The sequence below is a fragment of the Tetrao urogallus genome (assembly GCF_951394365.1).
Source record: "Tetrao urogallus genome assembly, chromosome: 1".
Taxonomy (NCBI): Eukaryota; Metazoa; Chordata; class Aves; order Galliformes; family Phasianidae; genus Tetrao; species Tetrao urogallus.
Genome location: NC_136813.1, coordinates 81901633 through 81921211, shown reverse-complemented (window position 1 = coordinate 81921211; position 19579 = coordinate 81901633). Strand labels below are relative to the sequence as shown.

The 19579-nt window shown below is 35.0% G+C and overlaps 1 protein-coding gene across 1 annotated transcript in view; it reads left to right on the top strand.

Annotated features, from left to right (window-relative positions):
• CFAP47 (cilia and flagella associated protein 47) overlaps positions 1 to 19579 on the top strand; it is a gene marked incomplete at both ends in the record, with an annotated part of 263453 nt that overhangs the window by 79319 nt on the left and 164555 nt on the right. The window contains 7 exon segments of the mRNA XM_079549119.1: positions 6747 to 6844; positions 7099 to 7215; positions 12843 to 12977; positions 13498 to 13610; positions 17011 to 17085; positions 17087 to 17171; positions 17712 to 17800. Of these exon segments, the coding sequence (XP_079405245.1) occupies positions 6747 to 6844; positions 7099 to 7215; positions 12843 to 12977; positions 13498 to 13610; positions 17011 to 17085; positions 17087 to 17171; positions 17712 to 17800 (712 nt within the window).

Genomic DNA, 19579 nt, shown 5'->3' with positions numbered 1-19579 from the left:
ATACAGGTTTGCAGAGAAAGTTGTGTGTCCTGAAGGTCACTGTTGGTCATGAGCCATCAACGAGTTGGCCAATAAAAGAACAAGAGCATATTGGGCTGCATTATGAAGGGCATCACCAGCTGGTCAAGGGAGATAATTCTTCTCTGTTCTGCCCTAGAGAGTCATATCTGGAGTGCTGAGTTCAGTCTGGGATCAAATGCATGTGAAACATACGGATATGCTAGAGTACAGAGAAGGGCTGAAGAACGAAGTAGGGACTGATGAATTTGACAAATGGAAAGAGACTGAGAGAGCTGAGAGTATGCAGCCTGGAGAAGTGGAGGCTCAGGAGTGATCTTATCACTGATTAATAAACATCCCATTTGGGGAGTAAAGAACATGGAATATTCTCAGTGATGGTTAGTGAAAACATGAAAAGCAATGGGTACAAATCGGAGTAGAGGAAATTCCATTCAGGCACAAGAAAACGTTTTTTAGCAGTGCATCTGCTCTGAAAATCCTGAGGAAGTGATTTTATTGTGAGATAACATTTCACCAGCAAGAGCAAGAAGTGAAGTTCTTTGTTTCTAAATTGATTCTCTGGAGCATTTACTTAGGGCTATTACCAGTATAGTAATTAAAACACATACTTCTTTTCCTCTGTGCATTTTATTTTGTTTTGTTTCATGTTATTTTTTCCCCAGTTCTCACTTCAGAAGGCATGATTTTGGAATCCATTAACTCTTGCTTTTCAATTTGTTAGGTTTTAGAGAGAAATGAAAAAAAGGAGCAAAGGTTAGAGAGAAAAATTTTTGGAATTTCAAAAATTGGAATGTACAACTTTGTTCAGTTAAAATCACTCCAAAACAGTTGTGGTTTTTTTTTTTCCTCAACAAAATAATCTTGTTTTTCAGAGACTTGATGAATTAAAGAAGTGAACATGAATTTAAATAAATACATAAATAAATAAATAAAAAGGGGAAAGTCATATTTCCTCCTCACTTTATGCTTTGTATTATATATATCATTTTAATGTTTCCCTTTGGTCTCTTCTTTCCATAGCTCTAAGTCTGCAGTTTTCCCATACTAGATAGTTTATACGTAGAAGGAAAACACGTGATTATTCTCCTAATTTGTGCCTTCTGTCTCAGACCCCTTCATTAAAGGGAAGATTCAGAGCATACCTGATACTTTAGTCTACTCTATGTGTGTTCAAAATTTGTAGTAGAGCAGCTAGCAAATAACAGGAATCATGCCTACAAGACACATATGTTTACTATGACAGTGGCTGGGAATATGTATCTTAAATATGCACTAGTTTATGCTTTTTTTCCCTCACTTACCAAAAAGGTACTTTTCTGAGTAAGGCTTCTGATTTTAATTGTTTATTCCTACTAAAATTGAGTAATTATGTTTAGTAACACAATTATGTTAGTGGATTAGCTAGCAGGTATTCTGCTAGATCAGTTGTAATTAGAAAAAATAATTTACATTATCTTTTCTAATTTATTCACTATTTTTGAGCTAAGTTCAGTGATATTTGAAGGGTTAAACAACAAAAACACTTATAAATATTTAATTAGACCAAATTAGGAAAATGTTTCTTTCTTTCCTTTTTTTTTTTTTTTTTTTTAAATGCTCTGATTTTCTTACATTATAATGCTGTAGTTTAAGAAATGTTTTTCAAAGAATGTGCTTCCATATGGCCAAGCCACTTTTGTGCGGCATAGTGAACTGGATTGAAGTGATCCAGGTTAAAAAGTAAACGATCCAGGTTAAAAAGTAAATAAATGTTTTGCCAGCCAGCTTTGTTCCCATGCGCACTTTGCTGCCGCACAGAGAATTGTAGCAATGTGAAAGAAATGTTTAGTAAAGACAGAAAAATCTATATAGGTGCTAGTGACAATTGATATTACTACATTGCTTATTTTTGAAAGAGCTGCAAGAAATTTACCAAGAAGTTGAGATGAAATTATTTTTTCCTACATTAGAAATTAGAAAAATTGAGTTTAAGAGGTTAGTTTAAATTAATAATGACCCAATTCAGATGTTAAGCTGCATATTAGCTGTGCTCTATTTCTACTGTAGATTACAGAGAGAGATTATACATTTCGTTAGCTTTCATAATTGGTGTCTTTCCCTTCAGATTTACCAAAGACACTCAAGTCCTGAGTTTTCAGTTTGAGAAAATGAAGTTTCAGTTAAACTGTAGGAAAAAATTAAATCTGACACAGTGAAATCTTTCTTTTTCCTTAATACATTTATAATTGATTATTTTCATTTAGATCTGAAAACTTACTGTAAAATGAAGTTTTCATTCTAAACCGCTTTTAAGGAACTTTTTTTTTTTTTTTTTTTTTTTTTTTACTGGAAGTAAATTTCATGGATATTTAGAATAGAAATTATATTCGATTTTCTTTCTCTTCTTATTAATGAAATAACTACAATAAAGGAAACTCCATGTAAGTCTAAATTGAATTTAGTTAAACTTCCTTCAGAAAGATAGAGGCTTTGGGTCATCATTTTAAATAACTTTTTCTTCTGTGGAATGTTCTAGAAGAAATCCGATGTTTTTAGGAGAATGAAAGAGAGTAATCATCTTAATTTTTAAGAAAGTTCTTTTATTTAAACAATTACAGATGAAGTTCTACCAATGAAAGTAAACAAAATAACCCCTTAGGGCTATCTGGAAGGAAAGAGACTGCTTAAGAACTGTGAAATTCTAATTAATGCATTATATAACATATTTTATGTAATTTTTAATTCATAATACTATTTCACAGAATGACAGAATGGCCCGGGTTGGAAGGGACCTCAAGGATCATGAATCTCCAACCCCCTGCCACACGCAGGGCCACCAATCTCCCCATTCAATACCAGACCAGGCTGCCCAGGGCCCCATCCAACCTGGCCTTGAGCACCTCCAGGGACGGGGCATCCACAGCCTCCAAACCCGGCTGCCTGTTCCAGCACCTCACCACACTCATAGTAAAGAACTTACCCCTGACATCCAACCTAAACCTCCCCTCCCTCAACTTAAAACCATTTCCCCTTGTCCTACCATTATCTACCCTTGTAAAGAGTTGACTCCTCTTCTGTTTGTAGGCTCCCTTTAGTTACTGAAAGGCTGCAATGAGGTCACCCCACAGCCTTCTTTTCTCCAGGGTGAACAAGCCCAGCTCCCTCAGTCTGTCTTCGTAGGGGAGGTGCTTCAGGAAGGGTATTGCAGGTAGAACTGTGCAGCCACTGGCTTTCAAACTCAGTAACCTCCTGATCTTTTCTTTCTTTGAAATCATATTTGAAGTCACTTTGGAGCATGAATAGGAAAACATAATGCTGCAGAAAGCTCAAACTGAAGTATTCAATGTCACAGAGTTAATTTGAGATGAGTTTGCATACACATATTAGTAAGCCTGTGCAACCTGTTCTGTACTTTCTCAGCAAAGCTATGTGTGTATGCAAAGTGTCTGCAAACAGTTGTTGTGAAGTGTTAGATGTTTAAGTTTTTCCAAGTGCTGAGGCATCTGTATTCTCTAAATGAATAAAAGAACTAAGAAATACAACATTTGCTTAGAATTGTGCCAGGAGTTTGTCATAGGTTGAATTAGCTTTTTATATTTGTAAACAGCTAGTAATGATCTAATTACTTTCCTACTGAATGTTCTGATGCATTCTTTTTTTCACTGCTGTAGTGTTTATTTTAGCAGTTAAAAATAATAACTAGCACCCTGTGTTGAAGTATTTTGCAGGAATAACATCACAGCTGTAGTGCTTTGGAAGTTAGACCAAATGTCTTTATTCCCACATTAGTTAATGTGAGCATGAAGCAAAATAAACAACTTTTCCAGTTGACTGCTATTACAAGCAGTGGGTCATAAGATTGTTTTAGATGTATAGTGTTTTCTTGATAGCACAATTTCCCCTTTTTTTCCATAAATGGCAGCGTTGCTTTCTGAAGTCAGAGTCTCAGCAGGACCATTATGAGCCAGCACCCCCTACTGCAAAGCATATGGACATCAAAATTTTACTTCTGGATATTCTTGAACTATCTTTTAAAATTCTTTAAGAACTTCAGTCTTCTATGACATACAGAGTCAAAGTCTGATAAAATTCTATTGTGTGCTAGTTAGAATCGAAGAATGGCTTGGGTTGGAAGGGACCTCAAGGATCATCAAGCTCCAACCCCCTAGCTCATTTTATTAAAGCAAATACTTTAAAAATGGACTTTCCTGGAATTATTTTTTTGTTTGAGATTGTTATTTGATATCCTTACTTTGCATTAATATAGGATTCCATCTGAACACACTAATAATATAATCATCATTAACTCTAATGATTTCTACTATGGTTATTTTGTTTCATCTATTTGACTCTTGGCTAGTTTCATTCTTTAGTTTTGAGCATAATACATACAGCACCTGTAGAACAATTTTATAAACTTACAACTAATCTATCTGCTACAAATAAAGAGTTCCATGGCCACCTGTAGGTAACAATGGGTAGTTATTTGCAAATTTGATTTAACCAAATTTCTTGGGATTAAATGTGCTGATAGTGACATATTGTGATCTGACAATATCAGCATCATCTCTAGCTTCTTCCTTGCCACCAGAGGCAGTTTTGCATCTAAAACAAAACTAAAACTTGAAACTAAAATATCTAAAACAAAACTAGGTACAGGCAACTGAGGAGATATAAACTCAAAGTGTTAGTATAAGAAAGCCATTCTGAATATTCAGTGCTATGTAAAATGGTTACCACTCTGTCTTATTTTAAGATCTGGATTTTTTATCTTGTTGGAATGCTAATGGATTTGTGGCCTGGCTTTTGAACAATAACAAACTTGATTACATCAGCATTGCCAGCATTTAGAGATATTTAGGAGTGAATAAAGTTTGCTAAGTTACAAAATTCAGTGACTTTCAAGTTACAGCAGCCTGCTTGCTTTCCTAGTCAGTGTGGTTTTGGTGGTTGCTGTTCATAAAGAATAAAACGTACTCCCAAAATACTGCCTCAAGTTTAAAATCCTTTATAACACTAAGCGGAGCTAATATCTACAGGATAGGATCTCGTAGTCTGTGAGAGCAAAAAATTAAGCATTCTTGGTCTCTGAATTGAACCATTGTATTCTAAATACATAGAGATTCTATACTTTCATTCTTTCTTGGACTTTCATTTAGTTTACAGGATTTTTTCTGTAGAGTTTTTTAAAACATGCACAATTTGTACCTCTGCTTTCATAGGCAGTGTCTTGTAGAACATAGCTCTTAATAAGGACAGACTTGAAATAAAATTCTGAAATGTGTAACATGATAAAACATTTTATGCTTTTGTTGTTTTACATTATTTCTGTGTCACTTACTGTAGTCTCCAAATTCTTTTTCTAATGAAGACAGTGGAGTGCTCTTAACATCTTTCTACTACTGTCATAGTATCTCAGTCTTACCAACTCTTTTTAGTGGTAGCATTTTTGAAAAAAGACATTTCTGTGTATTATAACATTAAGATCTGTGTGTAGTACGTAACATGTCAGTTCATCCTGGATTCCATAATGTATTGGTAGCTATTTTTCAATCTAGGAAGCTTCAAGGTTGGTAAACTGTAATTGGTATGTTGGCTGAATGTATAGTGAAACTAAAGCTATCTGAATTATCTTGTGTGAGAAGCACGTTCCCAGACCATTTATAAACCTTGCTGGTGACTGAAATCCATAGTGTTCCCTAAATTTGTAAGCTCAGACTTTAAACAGTAGGGAAAACAAAGGAAATTAAAGAATAACTATTTGTGGTGGAAATTAGAAGAAGGTGCAGATAACTGATTAAAGAAGTTGTGACTCAGTTCTTGAATATTTGTTACCAGATTATTAAAAAAAAATAATAATTATCTTCTCCTCTGTGTTCATGCTTTAAAAACTGCGTATTACCTGGAGTGCAAAGTACCAGTAATTGTGTGATTAAAAACATTTAGTTATTAGTAAGTCAGTAGTATCAGTAATTCAGAGATCATCACAAGTTTCAATCATATTTTTGAAGAGTTTTTTGAAATTGAGAGTTTTTAAATGGACATTTCAAATGACTATTCTTCCTGTGGTTTGTTATTGTTAAACAAATGTGCACTGTTTAAATGCTGTGATAAATGTAAGATATAGACTGCTTCAAATAAAAGTACTTATAACTCATTTACTTTCTTTACTTTAATCAATTTTATTTTAAACAAATATATTAGAAATAATTAAAAAAAAAAAATTGTAACCTCGTGAAGCATAAGCCCTGAAAACCCAAACATAGAAGTAATGACCTATGCTGAAGGTCAAACTATTAGCTTTGATTGACATTGAGTTTTTAAGTGACAAACAATATGACTTTGAATATAACCTTCTGACTTAAATGTTGCAACTGAAAATGATTCCTGTATATTTTTGTTAGTTTCAGTAGCTGTGTATGAACCTTATGTCTATAAAAATAGAAATAATTTACGTGCTTAGGTACCTACATTTACAGCTAAGTTAAGTTAATGTTATCTACTTTCCCTCCAGTTGTAATGAATACTCTAAAATACTCCAGTAGCAGAGTGTGAGAGTAAAATTTAATGGCTCTGGAAATTTATGCCTGGAAACTTCTACATCTGAACATGGCATGAGTCCTTTTTCTGTTATTTCCTCTAATCGGTTGTTTCTGGAAGTCATCTTATTTACCCAGAATAAAATTAGTCATCTCAGAAGAGAGATCAGGAGAGACCTAATTCAACCTACTCTATCTTTAAACTAGGTAAAGTACCACTGATGAGGTGGATAGTAAATTTTGACCGGGATCTTCTAGATGGTCTGGTATTGGCAGCACAGATAGCAGCTTACTGTCCATTCTTGGTAAGAACTCTTCTTAATATCTTGCAAGTTTTATCTAGAGCCCAATATTAATGTAAGTTCATTTGGAAATGTTGGCTTCTATATAGGGAGTATAGAATCATTATTTCAGTATTTCTTTTCTCTTCTCTAGGTATATTCTCCATTGATAATTTTAGTTTAAAACTTAGATCTTATGGATTTCTGAAAGACTGAAAATGCAAACATTGTAGTTCTGCTCTGTAGAATATGAAAAGTTTAAATTCTGTCTTCCCTAGATTGCTTCTCACTTTGTAAGGATGTACACTTATCCAAGGACTCCTGCACATTTTCTGCACAACTGTTTGATACTTGTGAATGCTATGCATGCAGTCAGTCTGACTATAGACGTAAAGGTAAATATTTTTGTATGATCAGTACTTATATACTTTTTTATTATTTTTTACATTTATGATAACAATGTATATGAAATTGAGATGAGATTTTACTGAATTAGTTTTATTTCATGTTATACTATATGATGGAAACCAAAATATTTCTTCATATAAATATATTTAATTACAAGTAATTTCCATAATTTCTTGATTTGTAAAACTGTAAATGTGTAACTAGCTGGATAAAAAAAGATCAAGTCAGTTCGGGCATTGTAAATCACAAAATGACAGAGTGAGATGCCTTTATTGTTAACATTCTAAGGCAACATAGAAAAAATATACTGAAGATCTAACATAATGCAGTTGAACATTAAAAAAATGATAAATTCTTTAAATGTTTGGTAGCACTTAGGTCTCTCTTTCTAAATCATAATGACTCATAAGAATTCTTTCACAGCTTTTATACACGAGTAAGTCAGTAACTTTGGGCTGCTGGTGTGAGTAACGCTAATCCATCAGATTCTGGAGTCCTTTATTAGAATTACTTTTATATGTTTGGTAGCACGTCACAAATCTCTTTTCTCCCATAGGCCTACAGTCAATATTATGTATATGATGCCCTTCAGATATGTTAGATACCATTTTTGTTGTACATAAAACTAGTTTTGTCCAGCTCCAAATCTGTATTTCTTTAAGTGGCTGACTGCAAGCTCTTCACAGTCATGGCTGCTGCCAGTACCATGCAAATGCAAAAGTAAAACCGATTAGCCAGAGACGTCTCATCTATTAAAGATATTGACATCACAGCTAAACCAAGTGAAAAAAGACTGATCTTGTAAGCTAGTCAAGAAAATTTAGAGGAAGCTTGTCAAATGCTTGTACTGAGGCCTTGTAAATTCGGTACAAAACTTACGGCCTGTAATTAACTGTTGCAAGGCTGTATTAAAAGACTACACTCTTACAGGGACTCACATTTTTATCTTCTATATTCTGGTTGTATGTATTATTTACTGGAGTATTGGCTATTCAAAATGTCTGATTCACTGTCACATTTTCTCTTTTGCTCCCTTATTGATTAAAAATACTATCCTTACCAAAATTAGTAAAAACTAAAAAAGTCTCATCTTTCTCTTGATTTGATGAGTGGAGCATCTTCCATCATGAATAAACTGAATGTCAGGGACTGTGCTGGGCTGGGGTGAGTGTGAAACATTGAGCTTGTTAGAATTCCAGAAGACATAATGGAATGCATGTAGCATTTATCTGCACATAAGGAAACTTTCCAAAGGAATAAATAGCATTAGAAGTCAGGGGTAAAGTTGCTGTGTGAACAAAGTTATGAAGGAAGCTCAATTACCACTTTTTTTTTCCTTCCATTTGATTAGCAGGGCAAAACTAACCCTATTATTTTCCAGTTGCACTAGCTATTTTTTTATTCCCACCTCCTGATACATATATGCTGTTATAAATGGCATTACTATGCCATATAAATTTCTTTGCTAAACCAAGAAAATTGACTGTTTTACAGACTTATGACTGGCAGGAACCGTAAAAAGATAATCTGTATGCAGTCTTCAAAATAAAGGCATGCTTTGGTTCATCTTTTAATAATAAAAGCAGGCAGAAGCTGATACCTCATAAGAAAAAGATGGAAGATCTCCAGGACATGCACCTTAATGCACTTAGAGAGTGTATTTTCAGATACAGTGTAATAATATAATAAGTTCACCACATTTTTCAGGTATTCATGTTCTTATAGATGGGAAAGTTCTTTGTACAGATTAAGAACTTAAACAAGGCTATGTAATCAGTCAATAGTAGACATTCAAGGTGTGCATTTTAATTGTAGCTAAGACATGTTCTGCAATCAAAATATTCTGGAATGGAAAAACAGTAGAGAATATAAGAAGTACTTTGTGCATAGATTTACCAGAATTCATACATGTTTTTCAAAGAGTACTTCAGAAATTTCTTATTCTCCAGCAATAAAAGCAACTAAATACATGCATCTTCCTGCTGAAAGTGTCCTAATTTGGGATTATTTTTGATACTCTTGTTTCTTAGATTTAGCAAATTAAAGTGTTCTAACAGTATTGGCAAAATTTTTGACTATCAAGCAAAGATGCTGACATGTCAGAAGTAACTTAAACTTAACTACTCTCAAAGCCTGGAGGGCACCCCAGTGCTGTCTGCCCTTTAGTTTTCCCCAGGGACAATCCCAGCTGTCCAGGCCCTCGTGTCGCCTCAGGGCAGTTGCAGCACAGCCTGGCTCCAGCTCTCTCAGCTTTGCCCTGCCCCACCATGGGCCTACCCACAGTATTATGGCGCAGCCAGGCCTTGGCCTGGTCCCATCCCCAGGGAGGTGTGCAATGCTAGGACTGGGACTGCTCTTGGCTGGCCTGCTTCTGGTGGAGTGGTGGGATGGAACAGGCTGTCCTCTTCTCTGGAGCTGTTATATTTCCTTTGGCTCCCTGTTGTGGAGAGAACAGCTGCCTCTTGTGCCTTGGCATCTACCTGTGCCTTCAATTTATCTCCCAAGTTTGTAAGAACTACAGTTTCATTGATCTTTCTAGATTTGTGTGTTCTTACCAAGATTCTTTCATTCAAGACACCAATCATCTTTTTACAGCATGATATGTCATAACCTGGAGCAGCAAGAGAAAAACTGCTAAGTTCACTCATTATAATTCCTCACTTTTATTTTCACTTCTGTAGTAGATGAAGGGTAACTTCTGACAAATTGGAAAAAAATAAGGAGAAAAAAAAGCTTTTCCTACGCTAGGAAAGCTGTGTTAGAAAGACTCCTTACATTTTTAAACTTAGAAACCAGTTTATTCTGAAATTTTCTGATTTGAAATTCAGAATTGTTTGCACCCATCTGTGACCATGAAAGAGCATCATATTTTCCCACTTCTATGTCAAGTGTAGGTTCATTCTTGTCAGAGAAATTGTGATGGGAATGCTGTTTTGATGACTGTATAGAAATGAAGCAAAACTTGTGAGCTTTAATTATTTTCCTTAGTGTACTCTAGAATCTTTGAAAAACCAAAGAATTGTTTGTTGTATTGGGCAAGAATGCAGTAGGCTGATGGATGTGAATGTTATTTCAAATGCTTGGTGTTACTGTACTTATTTGCAATGTACCCATTAAGAAAACTTAGCTTATGCACTTTTTTCCTGCTTCTCTCTCAGGTATACAGAACATAAGTAGAACAGTGTTCTCTTAAGCTGCCTTTACTGTTTTTACACTGATTTTAAGGGAGACTATACATGTGCTTGGAAGAGAAAGTAGACAGAAGTCTTGTGTGGTTCAGCTGGTCTTGTACACAGGATGGGAAAATACTGAAGTCTATGTGTAGTCACCTTCTAAGTGTCTGCATTTAACCATCAGTTTGTAGCCACCATTGGAGAAGACGATCTAAGCGGTACTTTTTGGCCTATGTTATGAACCACTAGTCTGCACTTAGTTTCTTCATGTAAAACTTTTTCTTTGGATGTTTGCTTTAAACTAATGAGTTCTTTTATGTCATGTTGGAAGTGGGTGTCTCCCCTGGAGTTTGAAATTTTTGCCCAAAATTTCAAATCCTTAATGCACTAATTTCCACTATCAGAGAAATTATGTCAATGGAAAGACCACTTTATATTTGCCGAATTTCTTATACCTTTCACACTAGCAATTGCTCTGTTGGCAGAGGCAGATTAGGGATGTTCCTAGGGAATCTGTAAGTGTTCAGATCATGTGGATTCTTCTTCAGTGTTGTTACAGCTGCTTTTGTGCTCTGATGCTGAAATATAAAGCTTTTTTTTTTTTATACCTATGGGAGGAATTAACCAGAAGAACAAGAGCCTTTCTGCAAAACTTGAAGATAGACCCATTCTTGTTCTGTCCTTTGGAAGAGATATTTACTTTTTCACACAGTCTTTTATTTCTTCTTGAACTTTTAGAGAGTTGAGTTAGCTGGTTCTTAGAAGTGCTGGACTATGTTCTCTAATACAAAACTTTCAGTAACTAGGAGGAAATAACAAACCAACAAAAAAGCAACCGTAATTCAGAGAGTTACGGTGATAGTGGGAAATTTCTAAATATCTCTCCTACTTTCCAAAAATAGTCCAAAAGTGGCAAAAAAGTTTTCTCCATTTTCCAGCCTGTGTGACTAATACAACTAATTTCTTTTCCTAAACTCTTCATTAATATTGACAATGCAGAGTAGCAGTAGTTATAAAATAAATAAATAAATAAATAAAAATTATGAGAATTAAATATTTAGTTTGATTTCAAAGTTTCTGTTGGGAATTCGCATAGGTATGGTTCTTCCCTTTGAGTTGCTTTATTGAGCTGACTGTTTTAGGCTTACTATCTACCACTTTTCAGGACATCCTCATTTTCTGTTTGATGTCTTGAGGGTAAGTTTCAGAAATTGCAAAAAATTAACAGTTTGTTTTTATTCTTGATTTGTTATTAATCTTCTCCATACTATTAAATCTGCTCTCATCTGGCAGATTTCAGTTAGACTTGCCCTTATTCTAGTATGACTGCTTCATATTCTTTTCAATATTCATAGGTTGATTTTCAACCTACGTTACAAGCCTTCTTTATAAAACTCTGCTTGTGGGAATGCATAGAGCCTTTTTCAAAGTATTACTGTATTAAATGAGCCTCAGTTATATAAGGAATTCAAATAAAATGTCTCAAATGAAAAAGGGCACCTTTTAGAGGGTTTACATGCTAATGCAGTAGTTTGATGTTTAAATCTTTGCTCAAGTATATGCATTTTTCCTTAGGACATGATATTTAATTTAGGAGAGAATTTAGACAGAATTGTAAAAGTTTATGGGCAACATTATTATAACATTCTAAGATTCTATGTAAGAAGTTTAAAAATAGTTAATTTAATTAGCTTGATTTAGGAATTTGTTTGAATTGGTGGCTAGGTATTTTCTGCCTGTATTTTTCGTGGGAAGACACTTCCATTTTCTTTATTTGATCAGACTTAATGAAAAGTTCATGTGATAGTGGAAGAGTTACTATTTCTCTCAACAATGAGACAATAAAGACACTGAAGACTAAGACTTTGACGTGCTCTACATTTGCCCTTTAAATTCATTTTTCTAAATCAAATATTTAAGATTCAGTAATCCTGTATATAGCAATTTGGCATTTGCAGAAATTTGCAGTAATCCTTTGTTAGTTGGATTGTGTTCATACAGAGTTGCAAAACTGTACTTAGCAGTACTTGGGATGGCATTTTACATAGTAAGCTGAAAGATTAAAAAATCTTTTTTAAAAGATAAAAATACGTGTTTCAGTTAATGGGTTTTGCTTGCTTTTTTTATTATCCTTCACTAAATAATAAAATAAACATGTTTTTTTTGCTGAAGTGCGAGGAAAAAAGGTAGGTTTAATTTTTAGCATAGGTTTATTAGCAGAGCAGGTCAGTGTCCTTCAAGAAATAGTATTTTTTTTTACACTGACAAGATTGCTATTCATATGAGCTCTGAGCCTATATCAGTTACTAATAGGTTGCAAATATTTGTATTGTAAGAATTTATCTTAATTTTTTTGTTCTGCATCTTTTTGTCTTTATAAACTGTCAGGCAAATTTTAACTTAATATGTGGTTGTTATTTCTTGTATGTTTTCAATACTAGGCCACGGATATCTGTGATCCAAACCCAATCATGATGCTTATTCTGTGTGTCTACCTATTTGAAAACCTTCCTCACTACTTACCTACGAAGACTATAGGATTTACAGGTGCTCTCCATGCAACCATTGTTAAACAGGTACTGATACTACTGAATTTAGATTTGTAGAAGCATCAAGTTATAACGTGCTGTATATTATTATATTCTGTAAATACCACAACAAAGAAATGAGTTTCATGTCATTTTGCTACTAAATGTAGAAGAGGAAAGAATTGTTTCTTTTTCTTTTTCTTTTTTTTCTCTTCAGGATTGGGATCCTGACTTCTTGTTGCTGTTTTAATTCTTTGCTTGTGAGCACAGAAAAAATCTATAAATTTAAGGATTTTTTCTGAGATGAAGATATAAGAGAATCAGAGATTAACAGTTGGCATTGGCATGCAGTGTACAATGCAAAAAAAGTACTCAGAAAAATTGAGGTCTAAAAGTATGTGGGATGTCTGCACTGCTTAGGGAGAAAAGTGATCTGCCTAGTAGTTTGAAGTACTGTCTTATTTTGTGATATCCTTCATTCATATTTTGGAAGGTAGCTCCGGAATTGGTTTCTATGTTTTAAAAATTGACTGAAAATATGATGATTTTGTTGTTATTCTTGTGATAGATTCGTCTGAAAAACCCGAGCATTAAAACTTTGGCATACACCGCTACTCTTGTAGGAAGAGATGCTGATGATTTTTCATTGCCTGAAGGAAACACTGTAATCATTACCCCTAAGTAAGTAATGAGTTTTTAGTGCTATAAGAGCCAGACGAATCACAGAATGGGATTTATAGGACCATAGAATCATAGGATTGCTCCCATTGGAAAAGACCTTAAAGATCATTGAGTCCAACCACAACCTAACCATACTACCCTAACTCTACCAACCCTCTGCTAAATCATGTCCCTGAGCACCACATCCAAATGGTTTGTAAACACATCCAGAGATGGTGACTCAACCACCTCCCTGGGGAGCCTATTCCAACAACCCTGCTTAACAACCCTTTCTGTAAAGAAGTTTTTCCTGATATCCAAGCAAAATCTCCCTGGCTCAACTTGAGGCCATTTCCCCTTGTCCTGTCGCCTGTCACCAGTAAGACCAACACCACTCTTGCTGCATTCACCTTTCAGGTATTTGAAGAGAGCATGTCTCCCTTCAACCTCCTTTTCCCCAGACTAAACAGCCCAATTCCTTTAGCCTGTCCTTGAAGGACATATTCTCCAAGCCCTTCACAAGCCTTGTTGCCCTTCTTTGGACCTGCTCCAGCACCTTCATGTCCTTTCTGTACTGAGATGCCCAAAACTGAACACAGTACTCGAGATGAGGCCTCACCAATGCTGAGTACATTGCAGAGGCAGGATGACTTCCCTAGTCCTGCTCACCACACCACTTCTGACACAAGCCAAGATGCCACTCATGAGGTTAAATTTAATTTTGGGAAAACATTAGATTAACATTTTTAGTACGAGAAATACTCAAAATATGTGTCTGTGTTTTCTTTTTTGTTTACTCCATGCATTATGCTTTTCCTGTGCAATAGGGCTTATGACCAGATATAGCAATATCACTACTTGTGTAAGTATTGAAGTTGTAACGGTATAGAAGGGTATATATAGAAGTGACCTTGGCAGCCTGCTGAGAGTTTTTAAGTTTATACTGCAAGTCCATTGAAGATACTGCTTTGCAGGTGAAATGGAATGGAGGCTGAAAGCAAAGGTCAGCATTTTAATGAAAATAAGCCACGAAGAAGAAAAACTTGTCAATAGTATTGTCAAATTCAAAATTCAACACAAACACAGTACTCTTAAACGTTGATCAACTTTTCAGTATTAAATGGGTTGACTATTATAAATGTATGCAGGAGGAAAAGTGAATAATGTTATGTTATTGGTGAGTTGTGAGGCTGATTTGCGTCATAAAATCATAGAATAGCTTGGGTTGGATGGGACCCCAAGAGTCATCAAGATACAGCCCCCCTGCCACAAGAAAGGCCACTAACCTCCAGGAAAGTTTCATTTTTTCTTAGCATTTTTTTTCAAATAAGAACTAACAGAAAAATGTAATGTTAAAAAATGTCACATATTTCTCTGAATGGTCTCTGAATACTGTGGCTGTTTTTCACTTCATCTTGCATGTTGAAGGCTTGGAGATTCTCCTGATATTCCTCAAAATATTTTTAAGATATTACTTTTGTGTTCACCACAATCCAGTTTTCAGATCCCAAGGCAGTTTTCAGTAAGAATTTTATTTTCTTCTGTGTTCATCATATGACAGAATTAGAAGACCTCCTGGAACGTTTCCTTGATAGCAATAGTAATCTAGGGACAAATTATGTCACTACTGCCATCAAATTATAGCACTTATGCCCTCACAGTAATTGTTCAACTTACTTGAGAGGATTTATGAATTGAGTTCACTTGAGAAAGCAGCTGTTCTTACCACAGTTGTGAAATAAATGTAAATTAACATGATGCCAATAAACACATGGCTTGCTGATCTCTGTTACAAGTCCTTTGCCTCACCACTTACCTGTGATTGTGTACTCACAGTACGTAATGGGCATATTTCACACACCACCAGTAGTTTGCATGTGCTTTAGAATTCCCAGTTGGCAGAAGACTGATAAATGACACAGATTTTTTCTGCACTTCTATATTTAAATTCTCTTTTTTTTTTTCCCCCCTCAGGCTGCTCATATGCTACTAATCATTTAATAGGGAAGGCTGATGTGGGGTGGGGAGAGGTTTTGTTTTGACTTTAATATTTGTTATCTCTTCCAGAAAAACAACAAACAGGTCTGTACATTACAAATGCAACTTTTTCCCATATATGTTTTAATTAGTTCCTCTGAAGAATTATTTGAATATTATCAGCTTGTATAATTTACAGAATTGCAGGATTTTTTTTTTTTGTAGATTATTGACTTTCTATAACCTTTTTCATATTGTTTATTACTTCAAATTTTTTTGAACTATATAGAATATTTCTGACATTACAATGAAAGTTACACCGGTCAACAGACATTTGGATATGTATTTTGTGGTTTTCTACTAGGAACTTTAAAAATGTGCCTGTTTTTCTGTTTAGAAGAAACTCTTTATACTCTGATCTATTCTCTGATAGAAAGGCAGAATACTTCTATAACTCAGTGTTTTCTTGCTTTTAGAAATGCTAATCTTGGTATTATAGAGTGATTTTGAGTGCTTCAAAGTGTGAACTTCAGCTACTGCTGTTGGTCTTGCTTAATCGCAGGACTAATGCAAATCATATTATTTTTACCCTTTTCCTATCAGAAACTTGATCCATTGTTTACATGAGATTATTTGGATTTTTTTTCCATCTCTTTGCTGTTCAACTTTACTTATTATTTTTAAGGTTCTTTTACTCAATTATTTCAGTCTTGGGGATTTTATTAAAAACTTCTAGATCTGCCTCACAGTATACACAGCAGGATGTCTAGCTGTTTAACATACAAAATTGCATTCAAATAAGGGAGCATAAAGTAAATCAGTTGTTGGCCTAGGGCAATTATATAATATGAGGGAACTTTTTCTGATTGTGTGTGGGAAGAAAAATAAAGTTACACACTGAAGACGTAAAAAGCAGTAAGGACTTATCGTTCTTTTTTTTTAACCTATATAGTTCTTTTATTAGAATGTTTAAAATGCTTTTAGACAGGAGGTTGAACTACAGCGAAGTGTTTCTGAAGAAACAAGTGCCACCTTCCCTTTCAAAGACTCTAAAATATGCTCCTGAAATGATATTTCAGAGTAATTCTTGAATTATAGTTTTATGCCTAATTATTCAAAGAATTATTACTGTTATTTGCCTAGGAGTCAAACAACTATAAATGTGGAATTCACAAGTCGTTTTCTGCATCCTGCTGAAGCAGTGTTGCTACTGATCTCAAAGAGAATGGGTGGAATAGGTGGTGCCACACTTACATTCTCCCTGAAATCTGAAGTCAAGCATATTGAACCTGCTGTAAGTCTCCGTGTAAAATTATTATTGTCACAAAAAATATTATTCCGATGTATGTTGTATCAGTCAAAAGTGACCTGAGGTAAGAATCAAAAGGTGAGTGACCATCAGCATTAACCTTTGATCTATTAATGCTCAAGTTTCCAATTTTAGCTTATGTATATGCAGAGAAATGCCTAGAGGAATATTTGAGATATGTAAGGGTGTAAATCTCACAGAGATCTCAAATTTTAAATTTTTTTGCACAGATTGCTCTGAAAATAAATCTGGATCTCTTTCAGCATGTGAATGATTTTGGAAATTTTTTTGAAAAGGTGGTAATATGCTTCTTTATCCTAATGATTTTACTTGTCTGATGTAAACTTGTTTTAGATGTTGGCAAATTAATTTGAACTTTTTTTGTTTTGATAGTCTTTAAATTTAAGATACATCCTAGAAATAGAGCAGGGATAGTCATAGTTTCCAGCATTTGTTATCAAACATTCTTTTAGCAGATCTGGATAAATCCTTTTCTGAAATAGATGGAGTTTATATGATTCTCCTTTCTTACATGACACTTTTTATACCATAGCAATAGATGCTGATGTTAGAAAGTATGGTTGGGGCAGGAATAAAGAAAGAGAACATGAGAAAAGCTTGATCATGTTCATGTGCTGTCATTTTGAAGGTGGGGAAATTAAACATGTTTAAAAAGTAATAAGCTTTAACTCTACTGGCAGCAAAATATTTAAATTGTGTAAATTATATCGTCATCAGTGGTTAAATTCTTCTTAGTAATATTCTCCTGGTAGTATTTCCAATGTATGGGGTTTTGCAATTTTTTCACATTTATATAAATTTTTGTTCTCTTATAGGTTATATTAAAATGCAAATCTCCATGTTATGAGTTGAAGAAAGTTGTCCTAAATGTTACTAATCCCTTCAGAACTGATGGCATATTCAGGTAGACAGTGCTATAAAGACAAGTCTTTAGTGTTCATGCTGTTTTATCAACTGTTCCATATTTTTAATATTTTGTTTAAAAATGTAAAACCTTCAGGCTAAATTATACGGATTTACATTATCAGAATTGTTACAAGTACTGTGAAGTGGAAGCTATCATCATAAATAAAGATGAATAAGCCTTAATTGTAATCCATCTCAGTATAGGCAATAAAGTTAGAGATTTAATCAAATGGAGTTCATGAACTTTGCTTGTATTTTTATGTTTGGCTGAGATCCAGCAGAATTCTATAGGGAATCAAGCTATATTAATTAATAGTTGGTTGTTTTCCCCCAATGTTCTTTATCCTGCTGTTTAAATTATTAAGCATGCAAAAGAAAGAACATACTTTTGCCTTGAGGCTTGCATCTCTATCAGTTAATCTAATTTTTCATTTGCGTTCATCATAGATGTAACAAATGCAGAATTAAAGGTTTTTTTTTTTTTTTTTAATAAGAAAAGGAGTAGAATGCTGTGACTCTTTATAAGTCTCTTTATGTGATCTGTATTTCGTCTTTAATCTTTAAACATCAGTTCTTATAATTCGTTTATTTACAAGAACCATTTTCCATAACTTTCAAATTTATTTCATTGATCAATGTTCTCCATAGGCTGCAAATGAAATTTCTCTTCCATCCACAGTGTTGTTATGGTATAGACATCTGGACAGGATTGCTTTCATTGCTCCACTGGTGCTCCAATACTCCAATGTGGCATAAGTCTCCTATGTGTTAATCATATGGAATCAGAATCATTAAGGTTGGAAAAGATCTCCAGATCATCCAGCCCAAGTGGCCCCTATCACCAATATTTCCCCACTAAACCATGTCCCTCAGTACAACATCTAAATGTTTCTTGAACATTTCCAGGAACAATAATTCAACTCCCTCCCAGGGCAGCCAGTGCTTGCCTACTCTTTCAAAGAAGAAAAATTTCCCAACATCTAACCTGAATCTCTCCTGGTGCAACTTGAGGACATTTCCTCTCATCCTATTGCTAGTTATACAGAAAAGGCTTATCCCCACATCAATACTACCTCCTTTCAGGTGATTGTAAATAGCAATAAGGTCTCCCCTGAGCCTTCCCTTCTCCAAAGCGAACAATCTCAGTTCTTTCAGCTGCTCCTCATAAGACCTGTGCTACAGACCCTCTCCAGCTCTGTTGCCTTTCTCTGGACATGCTTCAGGGCCTCAATGTCTTTCTTGTAGTGAGGGACCCAAAACTGAACGCTGTACTCAAGGTGTGGCCTCACCAGAGCTAAGAAAAGGGAGATGATCATTTCCTTATTTCCACTGACAACACTTACACTAGCCAGGATGTCATTGACCTTCTTGGCCACCTGGACAAACTGCTGGCTCATGTTCAGCTGAGCATCAACCATCAATCCCAGATACATTTCTTCCACACAGTCTTCCAGCCACTCTTCCCCGAGCCTGTAGTGTTGCCTGGGGTTGTTGTGGCCAAAGTGCAGGACCAGGTTTGGTCTTGCTGAATTTAATCCCATTGGCCTGCACCCAGTGATCCAGGCTGGCCAGATCCCTCTGAAGGGTCTTCCTACCAGTAACCAGCTGAATTTAACTCTGTTCTCCACCCACCTTTCATGAACCCATGCTGGCTGTGCCTGATCCCCTGGTTGTCCCACACATGCTATGTGATCTCACTCAAGATGGTCTGCTCCATAACCTTTCCTGGCACTGAGTCAGGCTGACAGGCCTGTAGTTCTCCAGATCCTCATTATGA